At 37.5% G+C, this 14,354-nt stretch overlaps 1 protein-coding gene across 2 annotated transcripts in view; it reads right to left on the bottom strand.

Moving 5' to 3' along the window:
- Positions 1–7,351: 7,351 nt before the first annotated feature.
- The window catches only part of CCDC93 (coiled-coil domain containing 93), a 116,759-nt gene continuing 109,756 nt past the window's right edge, over positions 7,352–14,354 (bottom strand). For both annotated transcript variants that reach the window (XM_031959979.1, XM_003763798.4), the window contains one exon: positions 7,352–8,857. In XM_031959979.1, the coding sequence (XP_031815839.1) occupies positions 8,804–8,857 (54 nt within the window). In that variant the 3' untranslated portion in view covers positions 7,352–8,803. The remainder of the gene's footprint in view (positions 8,858–14,354) is intronic.

Genomic DNA, 14,354 nt, shown 5'->3' with positions numbered 1-14,354 from the left:
GCACTTTTCCTCCTCTATTCTCTCATCTCATCTCCATCTCATCTCATCTCATCTCCTCACATGGATTTAATTGCCATCTCTTGTTGGAGTGCCAAAACTATATCCTGTTGCAATCTCTGCTACTTTTGATCTTGCTTCTGCAATTGCTTTTCGGATATTTTAAACTGGATGTCCAATGGACATCTTAAACTCTACATATCCCAAACAGAACTAATTACTTTTCCCCGTAAACCTTCCTCCACCCTCTTTTTTTTTCTTCTTATTGTATCATCCCAGTAACTCAGGCCCACAACCTAGGAGTCACCCCTGTATTCTTCACTATCTATCATCTACTATATCGAAGTTGTTGCTAAATTAACACTTTTTAAGTATGTCTCAAATATGCCCCACTTTTTCCTCTGATTCTGCTTAAGACATGTGATGTGGTAACAGAGAAAGTTCTGAATAAAAAGGAAAAAGGTGGGTTGGAACAAAGTATCTAGTCAGAGTTGATAGCTTGTAATAGAAAAGAGAGGTGGGTCCTGCTTATACCAATTATCATAACATGTTTATTTGCTTTTTATTGATACATTTTGTTTTGACATCACTTTCTGATGACCCATTTCCAAAAGTATGTTTATTTAAACTGTATAATCAGATTGTATCTAAGAGTAAATTAATCAAAATTTATAAATAAGATGTTCTGCTTTGGTGAAGTCTAATAATATCCATAAATATAATTCACTTGCATTTTTCCCAAAGTGTTTTTGAATCCTGGACTTTCTTGCATTCTTTGACACTGATCACCAATGACTTCTGAACAATCTTTGCTCAGAGCCTCCCCAGTGTGATACAGTATAGGTAAGAATCCCTGCTTCATCACCCAACTTCTCTGGACCTTAGTCTCCTCATATGTGAAATGAGGGACTTGAATTAAAGGACTGCTAGCTACATCATTATTCTAGCAGCTTATTCTGTCTCACTGGCTTCTTTCTTATCTCTCCCTCTTTGTCTCTCTCATGGGTACGCCCCTAAGGCTCTTCCCATTGTTCTTTTCTCCTTACATACAAATATCTCTCCTTGAACTGTCTTCCAAGCAAGAAGTCATAGATTTTGAGATGTTAGGAACCTTAGGGATCAATCATTTAATTTTGAGATTCTTAACCATTTTTTGTCATGGACTACTTGGACTAGTTTGAAACCCATGTATCTCTTCTCAGAATGATGTTATTAAATGTATAAAATAAATTACATAGAATTATAAAAGAAACTAATTACACTGAAATTAATTATTAAAAGAAAAAATAGTCCCCATATTATGAATACTTGATTCAAATTCACCCCTATCATTTTATAGGTGAGAAAGCTGAGGCCCAGAGAGATTGTGACTTTCAGTCACACAGGTAAGAAGTGTTAGTCGGAATTTAAACCCTGACCTTTTGACTTTAAACATAATGCTCTTTCTATTACACTATGTTGCTTCTCCAGACTTAACTGTCGAAGACCTACAAGACATTTCCCGTTGGTTGTTCTACTGATTTCACCATTTTATTTAGCGGCATACCAAGCTGCCCATAGGTGGCTGAATGAAGCAAAAAGATAAAATTTAATGGGATAAGAGTAAGATCTTGAACCTGGGTTAAAGAAAAAAACTGTACAACTATAGGATGAGAAATTTGCTAAGCAAAAATCTATAAAAAAAAGACCCAGTAGTTATAAACTTACAACTTATAAGTTATAAGTTGTAAGTATATATACAAATAACTGAGTGCTTTCTTTAAGTTTCTTGTTTCCCTGGCCTTTCACATCTGTTCATTTGCCTAGTCATACTAATTCCACAATGTCTTTCCACGTCTGTCCTTACTTTTCTGTTGCTACTGGAGCAAAGGCTCTTAGACCAGCCTATCTGTCCTATTAGTCCTTACTGTTGTCTGTCCTTTCTCGAAAAGGATTATGACATCAGGGAGATGATCCATGACAGGAAAGTGAATTGGATCGAAGGGAAGAAGTCTGGGCAAAGTCACCTGCCTCACTTTCCCCTCCAGAGCCATCTGGGTCCAGTGATCAAATAGAGATCAGAAAAACTAGAGATGACCCTAAATGCAGACTCTTTTCCTTTGCCAAAAGAACAGATATGATTGATCATAAGATCATAGATTGAGAACAACTTTTCCCACTCAATCAATTTATTGGTGAGAAGACAAGCCCAGAAATGCTGCGACATTCTCCACCTCAAAATATTTTTGTGTGGTCTCTTGTCCAATAAAGCACAGATTTCTTTCATACTTAAAGAATTTCATAATCTGGTATCAGTCTACCTTTTTAGCCTTTCCTCATGTTATTTCCCTCCATGTACTTTGTTTCAACTAAACTGGACTATTTCTATTTCTGGAGTATATTCCTATATTGTCTCTTTGCTCAGGCTTTTCTCAATGTCTGGAATATTCTCCCTCTTCAATTCCTATCAATCAATAAGTAAATGTTTATGAAGTACCTATCATATGTCCAGGCCCTGTGCTAAGAACTGGTTATCTTCTACATCACCAATTCCCTCCTTTGCTAGATTTGTTTACTCCTTTGATGTACTTGTCATGTGTATAATTATTTGTAAATATGTCACAGCCAAATTCCAAGTTGCAAGAGGAACATTTTTTTCTTTTTAGTTTTGTATTACCTCCCAGTGCTAGCACAATATTTGGTGCACAGTAGATATTTAATAAATATTTGCTAGATTAAAAGCTTGTTTTTCACAGTAAAGCCAATCTTATTTAATTAATACATTCCTATGCCAACATCCACAACCAAATCTTAGGATTTTATTCAACTAGAAATTATTCTTAACAAAAGACATAGAATCTTGACTCCCAAATTTGATTACTCACTTACTGTTACCATCAGTTTAGTAGTAATTTACTCTCAATCATAGTCAATTGAATCCAAACTGGAGAAATTTTTCTGTTGGAAACTCCTGGAGTTTCTTCTCCTTCTTCTAAGTATCACTCACCTTCTTTCCAGTGGCTCTAGTGTTTGAATATAATCTGTTCAGGGTTACTCAAATAATAACACATGTCAGTTGGGAAGAAGAAACAACACTTTTTTCATTTTTAGAATTTAAATTTTATTTTTTAGACTATTTTAGAATTAACTGTCCCAAAGTGTCATCATGTCAGATCTTTGCTGATAAGCCCACTAAATTGCAAGGGGGTGACATGTGCATGAAGATAGCTAGCCAATGCTGATAGTTATGCTCTTGGTTTAGATGGAAAATTTTAGCCTATGCCTGCTGGGGAATGACATTATCTAGCTTCCCTAAGATTGACCTGATTCCACAGGGTTGCAGAATTGGACAGGACCTCAAAGATTATCTAGCCAAACCTTATCTAATCCATCAATCTTAATATTGGTGTTCCAACACTGGTATCTGGCTTTGTTTGGAGATCTATGTAATATGACTAAAGTGCTGAATTTGGAATCGGGAAAACAAGTTCAAATTCTATGTTTTGACACTACATGAAACTGGGAAAGTCACTTTAATCTCTCTGGTCCTCAGTTTCCCCATTTGTAAAGTGAAGATAGATTTAATGACCTGTATGATCCAGATCAGCTCTAAATCTCTAATCTTAAGATTTCCAAGGAGCTCATTATTTCCCAAGGCAGCCCATTCCATTTTTAGACAACTGTAAGTTTTTCCTCATGTAGAGCCTAAATCTTTGTTCTTGCAATTTCCATAGGATAGTCCAATTTCTTACTTCTGGAAATAATTCTCTTCTCTGTATCTCCAAGAACTTAAAAGACACATCAAGTTCCCACATGTCTTTTCTCCACATTAAATATTCCCATTGAGTTGGTCATATAACCTGGTTTCCAGTTCCCTCATTCTTGTCTTCTTCTTCTAGATACATTCTGTTTAATACTTCTCCTAGAATGTGATCATCAGAATTAGGCACCATATCTCAAATATGTGGTCTGACAAGGACAGGCTATAGAATCAGCTTCTCTTGCTCTGGACACTGCATTTTATTAGTCTTGACACAGTTACATGTGTTGAGCTTATTAAAACTACCAGATCTTTTTCACAAGGATTTTTGTCTAGCAAATTTCTTTATTCTGTACTTATGCAATTAATTTTTTTATAGTCCTTGTTTAAGATCTACTTTTATCCCATTTTTATCTTTTCACTTTAGTCTTTCATTTCCATTTATCAAGCTTGATGCTGTCATTCAATCACAGTGAATCAACTATCTATACCAAGTTCTTTTCATTTTCAAATTTGATAACCATTGTCATATATGTTTTTATCCATGTCAAAATCTTGAACAAGGCAGAGGCAAAAATAGAACCTTGTGGCATTTCCATAGAAACTTCCCTCCCAATCAACATTCTTTGGGGCTGCTTATTCAAGTAGTGCCAAATTCACCTTATTGTAATATAGTTCCCATATCATAATCTTGTCTACAAAGGATATTGAAATATATTGTCACATGCTTTTATGAAATCCAAGTAAATCATGTCCATGGTATTCTCCTTACCTACTTGACTTGTAACTGTCAAAAAAAAAAAAAAAAAAAGAAAAGGATGTGTTAGGATGTATTATTTGTTAACAAATCCATGATAATTTTGAATATTTCTTTATATTATGTTAAAAATCTGTTTTAAATTTTTACTAGGTATCAATATCAAGATAACTGACCTAAAGATTGAAGTATCCAGTCTTCCCTTAAAAAAAAAAAAAGTACTCTTAGGGCAGGGTTGGTTCATCAGTCTTCCAAAGATCACTTATAGTGGCTCATCAATCACTTCTGCAAATCTAATCGGAAATTGTCATGCATGACCTTTGAGAACCAGGTGATTATCCATCCCCATAGTAGTACTTAAAAGAATCTTAAGATTCTTTAAAAAAAATGCTTCTAGGAAACATTAGGGATTTAGAACAATTTTTTTTTCTGTTATAGAAATAAAACATTAGAATACTATACTTTTCAAAGGTGCTTGGGGGGAGGGCATTTTTGCATCTTCACTAATTCTGAATTTAAATATCTTTCTCTTGACGTGTCTCTTATGGCCAGTATTTTGAGTGTCAGTAGCTCCCATCTTTTCCAAAGGTTTTGTTTTTCTTGTTCATAGTCTTTGACTATTCATTTTTTGGATAATGATGTTAACATTTTTGGTAGCAATTCTCTATGCATCTTAGATATCATTGATTTGAGAAACTTGCTGTAAAATCTCCTCCTCCCTTTCAGTTTAGCTTCTAATTTAGTTGTATCAGTTTTGTTTTTGCAAAAAATTTTATTTTATGTCATGAAAACTGTCCATCTTATCTTCTGTGAATCTCACTGTCCCTTGTTAGGTCAAGAACTTTTCCTTTGTCCATGGTTGCAAAAGGTATATCCTTTTGCATTCTCTAAATTGTTTACTTTTTGACCATTTATTTCTAGGTCATATTATCATCTATTTAGCCTTTTGTAGTATACAGTGTGTAAGTTGTTGGTTTAAACTTAATTCTGCCAGGCTACTTTTAGTTTTCTTAGAACATTTTATGGAACTGGAGTAAAATTAGAATTTTGTGGAATGAAGTAATTGGGATCTTTTGGAATCTTTTGGAACACAATTGTTATTACAATATGCTTATTTGCTTGTTTCTTGTGCACTTAATCTGTTCCCTTGATTGACTTATCTATTTTTCAACCTATATAAAAGTTTTGATGATTTTAATATTTTGTATTATAGCTTGAGATTTTGTACTGCTTATGTCCCTTCTTATTTCCCCCATTATTTCCTTTAAAACTTCTATTCACCCCCATTTTTATTTATTTCTAGTTTTACAAAGCAACTCTTTATCTATTTGCTTTATGCAATATTTGTGACAAATAATTAATGGTAGTTTTTTTTTTTTTTTTTTTGCCCTCAACAAATCTCTGCTATCTGTATCCTGCCATCTTGTGGATGTATTCTAAAGGAATGGAAACTCATTTTTAATAATTTCAGTAGTCCACCTGAAAAATAAGTAGAAATATAAAGTATTTCCTTAAAAACAAAACAAAAACAAAATGCAGCTAAATAGAAATATTATTTAATTATTTGTTGGGGTTATTTGCCCCACCATTATTTCCCTTAGTCTGGATAATCAGAAATTATTACAGTGTGACATATACAAATTCTTGTCCTTGTAATTCTCTCTCACATATACAGTATCGGGGATTATGTGCCATGAAACATTGGGAAAAAAAATTCTAAGCTCAGTAACAGAGTCCAGTTGGCCAGGATTTCTAAGTAAGTGATCTGCTTGGTAAATTGTATTTAATGCTTCCCCAGAAGTTCAAATAGTTTACCAACCCACTGGAAATTTCTCCCCACCACACTCAAGACACCATAAGATAGTCTTGACTATTTGGTTGACCTAAATGTCAAAAACACCAAATGCCCTCCAAATTGTTTCTGTTTTACAGGAGGATATCATGTTCCCCGTTTCCTGTTAGCAAGTAGGTGAGATTTGTTACATACAGATAAACCAAAGTATATGAGGAAGCAAGTTTAATGCTTTTTACATTCCAAAAAGAAAGGGCAGGGAGGTGTTACTCAATTTGGTCAAGAGGTGTTGTCAGGTCTCATTAGGCCTAGCATAGAACTGAATGCTCATAAATCCAGAATGGATTTTATTTTTCTTAAAGTTCATATATTTCACCTGTGCCTTATCATATTGGTATATGTATTTCTGTGTACTATTTTATCAAAAGTGGAATGGAGTTAAAGTTATACCTGTCTGATATGTTTAAGCTTCACAGTTTATTGTCCAATATTCTGGCTAGTGTTTGGCCACAAAATTTTGAAGCCCATTCTGAAATCTCATTTTATTTTAGCGTGGTTATATTGCCAATATTAACTGGAATCTTGAGACATGAAACTCAGTTTTGCTTCAGTAATTCACTGTTTATGGCATAAAGCCCAATCTTCTTATCCTAGCATAAATTAGCTCTGATCTAATGCCAGCTAACACATCCAAGTTCAGCTCTCACTACTCCCTCCTTCACTATTCCACTCTAACTAAAAATGGTCTCTTAATGGAGAAGCAAAAAATTATGGAAGACAGAGGTTTACGTTCTAACCTTTCATAAGCTGTAACATTCATAGACAAGTCACTTAATGCTCTCTAAGCCTCAATATCCCTAATGATGGAATAGGACTACAAGATCTCAGTTTGTTGTGAGGATCAAATGAGAGAACAGATGTAATAACAGCTAGCATTTATATATCACCTGTGTGCCATAAATTGTGCTAAGTGCTTTAGAGATATCTCATTTGATCCTCACAATAATACCAGGAGGTAAAGAGCATTATTATCCCCATTTTACAGTTGAGGAAGCTGAGGCAAACAGAGGTTAAGTGATTTGCCCAAGTGAAGCCCAAGCTAGAAAGTGTCTGAGGCTGGATTTGATGTAAAGTGCTATATAGGTGGCAGGTATTATTGCCTTGCGATTTCCCGTTACTGGACTGTGGTTTGTTTGCTCCATAATGGAGCCCATTTTCTACAGAACTTCCCCTGCTTCCCTGTACTGTCTGGTACCTGAGAAGAGCTCACAGGAGGCTCGAAGCCAGACCCAGAGGTGATGCTACAGGCCCCTCTGCCCTTAGTTGGCAGGATGACGGCAGAAGAGGTATTGAGGGAGCACCTGTCTACGTGGTTGAGCACTGCTGTTGAGATGAGGTGGATGGGAAGGAGAAGTGGCTGGGGAGGACTACAGAGAAGAAGGGAAGCTGGACCAGAACAAAGGGGACCAGACCCTCGGATGGGCAGATGAGGAGTGGAAGGTCCAAGGCCGGGGGTTCAGGTGGAGAGCTGGAAGGACAGCGGGTAAACGGTTTCCCCCTGCCAAAGCAAGCTGGCGTTGTCTGAGGGGCCGAGACTCTGCCCCCGGAGGTCGGAAGGCATTACAGTTGGCTTACTGGATCACGGAGCGAGAGCTACAAAGGTTTGCAGAAGCCATTCAGGCTAAATCCCTCATTTTCCAGATCCAAGTGAGATTAAATGATTTCATGCAAGGTCATGCAATGTCGGAAGTGGGACTTGAACCAAGGTCCCTTGACTCCAGTAGTTCGTTCCATTGCCTTATTGTCTTAGGCCAAGGGTGGGGAGACCACTTAAGGTTCCAGTGAAATCCCAAGTGAACCCAAGTAAAGAGCTAAATAACAGTGTCCTCATTAGGGGTGGGACAGAGTAAGGCCTTTGTCCTGGGCCCTAACACTGATCTAGGCAGAATTGCTCTTTCTGTTTTCTAAATCCTATAACACTAATTATACTTTCCTTGGAGTACTTATTTACTTGTAATTTCTAAGTTTATAACACAACTTTCCCATTGAGACTGCAAGCTCCCAGACCAAAGAACCTGGTTCTGCCAAGTCAGTGTAACCTTCATTGCTTTCTCTTTCCCCCTACCCCACCAGCCTAGAATAGTGCCTTGCACAAGAGGGGTGGAATGAATGAGTTAATTTTTATTTTATAGAGACTTTATGCAAATATTTTTCCTGATATCTTAATTATGTGTAATGTTGTTTTGGATGTAAAAGAAAAATCTGTACAGAAAAGAAATATTGGCCACATTACATCTTATTCTGTGGAAGGGCTTTTACTCTAGTTATACCCTTTGTGTTGAATGACTGTCATTAACACTTGGCATGGGAATGAAAGGAAGCAAAATAGGAAAAAAAAAATCCAGGATATTTGAAGCAGTCTGCCGGTGTCTCTGGGCTGCTACTATCACATTTCATAACGTGGTAATCCATCTCCAGGCTAGAAAAATCAATTAAGGCTGCCAGCTGATGAGTTTTCTCAGGAAATATGGGATTTCACCTTGGACAGCAGTATTTCATTCTTGCGGCATTCCTGATGAGAAAGTGTAGTGAGAGATTAATTAGAATAGCTCACATTTATACGATGCCACATGTTTTGCAAATAACTTATCCCATAACTATCCTATAAAGATAGATGGTGACACATCAACCTCTTTTCCCACATTCTCATCCACATTCTTAACAGACCTGAGCTATTCTTCTCACCCCTTTCCCTCATCTCCAGTGCCTCTATGTAGATCTGAACAGGGAAAATGGAAATCTCATATAATTAACTTTATGTAATACATATGGACCTTCATTGTTCAAAGTAACTTTCTTAAGTATGTAAAGTAGGCTTTCTTAAACATGGTGAATTATGTTGTAGTCTTACGTCTACTATCTTAATACACATTGCCAAACCATGCCATTTACGCGCTCCAACACTCATCTCTGTTCTTAAAACCTTCTCTAAGATCTAGATAAGGGAATTTATGCTGCTCTAGTCTTATTTCTAGAGCGATGTAAATAGGAATTCATAGCTGCTACTTTTATAATATGTTTCAATAAGCATGGCTTTTTATTTTTTGTATTCTGACCTCCAACACTTAAACTGGACAGGTCCTCCAAGCAACCTATCCTCCTTCCCCTATTTCTTGACTAGAATAGGGATTTATAATCTTTTTTGGTGTTATTTAATGGCCTTGACAGTATGATGAAGTTTATGGATCCCTCCTTGTAACACCAGTATTTTAAAATATTTAAAGGAAATGTAAATTTAATTTATAGGTGGATGGAAATTTTGTGTAATTGTGTAGTCTAATTTTTTTCTCTTCCAAATGCAAGGGATCCTTGAAATCTGTCCATAATCCCCCCCCTCCCCCCACCAAGGGTGTGAATTCCAAGTCAAGAATTCTGGGATTAGAAGTTCACTGAGAGTAGATGACATAGTTTTGATATATCCCCCACGGTGAATCTTATTAGTCAAAGACCATCTAATTCAAACCAATTCAATCAATTATTTGATAAATGGCTATTCAGTGATGGGAATCTCATTACTTCAATATACAATTCTGAACAGATCTTTAGGAAGTTTTTTCCTTAAACATACTATAACTTTGCAACTTCTCATAATTCCTGGTTCTACCCTTCTTCAAATAATGAAGATAGCTATTATGTCTCGCCACTCCTCATCCTCTCAATAAGTCCTTTTTTCTAACCATCACCAGTTCCTTTAAACAACTTGTACACATGGTTTGGAGATGATAGTTTCCCTCTTTTGAATGTTCTTTGGCAAACACACTGACTCATCTCTAGTCATATCTCCATAAACTTCTATTTTGAACAGTTCTTGAACCCAAATGGAGGACACTGATCTCTAATCAATGACATTTTATTACACCCAGCTTATCTTCCCATATTGGTCACCAAATTAATGTCTCTAATTAATACTAAATGTCCATTCTGAGGCTAGTGCATTACCTTCATTAAATCTCCTCAATGTTATACTTTCCATGCCTAGAGTTCTCGATTTAGATCAAGTCTCCCAAATTCCTTTAGTGTTTACTGTCTGGTTTTTCTTGTGCAAATGTTTAGTGTTCTTACTCTCTTTACAGATATTCTGCCCATTCTGCCTATGCATCTTTGCTCTGAAGCATTGTCTTTGTCTTAGCTGGGTAAATTTGCCATCCAGATTTTTCTTGGTATTTATCTTGTACTCTTAGGTTAAATCCTCTGCTAGCCTTTTCCTTGTCCTAGCCTGACAAGCTAAGATCAGGACAGAAAAGGTTAGCACTGTCAGTCTGGAAAGAGAGAAGGCTGAGAGGAAATCAAACAAAAAATCATGAAATAGAGAGAAAAAAATTTGTTCACTAAACACCAGAATTTTTAGGGCTCTGTGCCCTAATTCTTGAAGCCTGAAGGCTGTAGTTTTAAGACAAATAAAATCGAGTTCTACTTAACATGGCAGAAAGCAACTCGTTGCTCAAAGAGATGGTACAGGATAAAAAGATAAACTATCTCTTAGAAAGACTAGTAAATTACTGAGTGACACTCTTAATTAAATAAAAAGAAAAGCTAAGTGAGAAGGACACCAAAGAGAATCACTGGGGGTATCTATGGCTTTGTGGCTCACAAGTATAAATTGAGGCCCCTGCAGAACCTGAGGCCAGCCCAAGAAAGCACAATTGGTGTTTATGATATTCCACAGCACAGGGATGCAGATTCTCTTTCTGCAGCTACAAGGGAAAACCATTGGATCAAGAGTCAAGAGAACTTTGCTATTCACTCTCATTCATCAAACCACAGGCCTTTAAGAAAAAAAATGAAAAGTGCTATATAACCCCTCTTAAAGTGTACTAAAAATGATGCTCTCCTTTTTAATCATTATTCTCCTGAACCTCAGAACTCTGGTCCCAGCTTCTTGAAACCTGGTTCTGAGATTAAAGGCCCTTTCTCCTCTCATTTCTCAAAGGATCTTTCAAGGCCTGCCAACACACTATCATTTTCCTCTTCCCTTGAGAACTCCGAGCTTTATGAACTTCAGTGCAGGGCACTTCACTTCCACACTTGTTTCCCATGGCTGTCTACAAAGATTTCAGCTTTTCAAAGTGTAAGTTAGAAGTGAGTTAATGTACTCCGCTAATAAGACCCCAGGCCTGGCAGAGTCTAATGCCAGAATAAGGATACCTTCCCCTAAGGCTCCAGGGATCCACTTAGTGAAAAATTCTCATAAAGCCTTGCATTTTCTGAATCAAAGGCTCTCTAAACCAATTTCATATTCTTGCTTGAGCTCCTTTCCATACATTTCCTATTACTCTAGGGTCTTTTTTTTTTTTTTTTTTTTTTTCTTTCAGCAGTCATAGTAACTGGCATCTAAGAAATATTCACAGAAGTTTAGGGAAAAAAGTCACATCAGCAACTGTGATTATTATATTTTAAGAAGTAAATGAACAATGGAGACTCCCAACAGACTATCTGTACATGATGACATTGGGCCTTGTTCCTCCATCTGCTCCATTAATTCCAGGACCTATGAGGTCATGTGTCAAATGTGATAAGCATAAAATATGTCTCTCCTCTAAAAAGTCTAGCCAGATTACTCCTGCTTATGGCTCTCTCTCCTCTGAACTCAGAGCAGTCACTATCTTGTCAATACCATTTAACATATTATACTTACATAATTATGAATTTCTAGCAGTACTGAACTTTTGACCCACTAATACTAACTCCACAATAACTAGGATATTCTCTAACATTTCTTTTTATTTTCATAAAACTGGTCTCTAACTTTAAACAAAATAGCTGGTAGCTCTATGAATATTTATTGATAACCTCCTCCCTCTCTCTTTCTTTCTCTCCTACTTCTCCATTCTTTCCCTTTCTCCTCCCATTCTTCTTCCTCTCTAACTCACCATCCTTAGCACAGAAGCTTTAACCTACTGTTTTTTTCTAACCTGTACTAGTAAGTTCTTCCTTAGGAACAAAGCAAGCTCACCATATTTGTACCAACTTATTGTGGAGAGTTGAATGATTACAGCCCCACTGTAGCTCAGACTCCCAAACTCAAGTAATAAATTTGCCACAGCCTCCCCAATAAGAGATTCACTAGGTATATACTACCATACCCAGTTCTTTTTCTTTCTCATTTCAGAATTTTTTACTGGTCAGTGAAGAATTATAAAACACTCTACTTGTGCCTAACAACTGTTCATACTTCCCTAAACATTTTAAACTAATCTAGCCATTCTAGAAACCTGATGGATTTAAATAAAACCTAAGAACCCTAATTCTGGGGCCTTTGGGTGAGATTAGTCCAAAAGTGCCGGCAAGAACTGATTAGGAGTCTGTATTTGTCTCATAGAGATAAGGAAACTGAGTAGCAAAAAGCTCTTGCTGCATGGCCCCTGACACTGCCTGTCCTGTTTTAACTAAGAAAGAATGTCCTTTCTAAATCTAGTGAAAATTGTGGTGCTAAGACCTACTTTCCAAAGTAGATGTTTATTCTAGTCCCTGAGAGGAGGTTTTCTTACGAACCCAGTTGAACAAGGTTTTGCAAGGATCAATGTTGAAAAATTATCCATGCATACATTTTGAAAATAAAAAGCTTTAATTTAAAAAAAATGGGAAAAAAAAACATTTAGGTAATCCCCTTGATGGGGAAAAAAAAAAAAAAAAAAGAACACAGTTGAGAAAAAAGAACAAACATCATAGTTTTTGGTGAGTATCATAAATAAATGACTGAGGGGGAATGCAGATTTTTAAATGGCGTAGAGAAATCGGAGAAGGAAAGCAGGACATGAGGCTGGTGAAGGTGGATGAGTCAAAAATCAGTGGAGCCAATTCTGCAAATGAACTAAGACTCAAAAAAGAGACTAGAAGTCAAGCCAACTCAGTGTAGTCATGTCATTTTCACTTATATCCAACCCTTCATGGCCTCATTTAGGGTTTTCTTGGCAAAGAACTGGAGCGTTCTTCCATTTCCTTCTCCAGCCCATTTTACAGATGTGGAACTGAAGTCAGCATTGAAGTGACTTGCCCAGGGTCACATGGTTAGTTAAGTGTCTGAGGCTACATCACAAGTCAGGTCTTCCTGACTCCAGACACAGTGCCAGAGGCTAAAGGGCGGGGCTGATAATTTCCTAGGCCTCTGTTCCTTCTGATGCAGCAGAGAAGAGAATTTCAAAACCAATGAATACAAGAGCTAACTGAGAAAGATGGAGAGAAGCTCTGAGATAGGGATGAGGAGGGTGGGCAGAACTGAAGGAAGTGAATGCTGATGGAGTGGGGAGGTGCAGCCTCCCCTGGAGGGAGGGACTTATCCATCCCAGCATCTTTGGGGGACCAGGCAGGTCTGAAAATGGTACTTTAGCAGAGGGCGATAGCTGAGGCAGGGAGGAGCTGACAGAACAGGCCCCTCCAAGGACTATTTCTTCAGGTACTAGGCGAGCCTGAAAATAGCCAGAGCTGACAGCTGGAGTAAAGAGCAGCCCCTGGGCCTGATGGGGAGTGAGCTCAGTGCTAAGGACGGTGGGCACGAGCTGGGAGCAATACACTACAAACAAGGAAAGCCCCAGGAGAAGTCAGAGTGATGACAGTAACAGAAGTCACTGGCAGCTCTGCAGAACTGGAGCCAGGAGCTGTCTGGGCCCAGGACCCATGTATTCCCTTGACGGGCCTCCATTAGCATAGCTTCTCTGGGCCCATGTATTTACCCATGTATGGAGGCTTTACCTCTACACATTCCTGAGGACTGAAGGAGGGGTATTATTATTTTGTTTTCTCTGTTATTAAGTTAAAATAGATTTGTTATGAAATAAATGTTCACATGGCAAGAGTGAGGGAGAACCAATAGACAGCCTAAATGCCTTGTTAGTATTCTCACAGAACAAAGAGAACCAAGGGAGGCTTCCTGTACACTGGGGGGACCTGCCCTGTTGAATCTGAGAGGACACGGATAAGAGCTGCACAAGATGGACAAGCACAGATAAGATATGATCTACAATGGTAGAAAGGGCACCCAAATTGAGGTGATCACCAGTCTGTTGGAGCCC

The sequence above is a fragment of the Sarcophilus harrisii genome, chromosome 3 (genome assembly GCF_902635505.1).
Source record: "Sarcophilus harrisii chromosome 3, mSarHar1.11, whole genome shotgun sequence".
In the NCBI taxonomy this organism is placed as follows: Eukaryota; Metazoa; Chordata; class Mammalia; order Dasyuromorphia; family Dasyuridae; genus Sarcophilus; species Sarcophilus harrisii.
The sequence above is the reverse complement of the archived record's forward strand: the minus strand, read 5'-3'. Positions and strand labels throughout refer to the sequence as shown.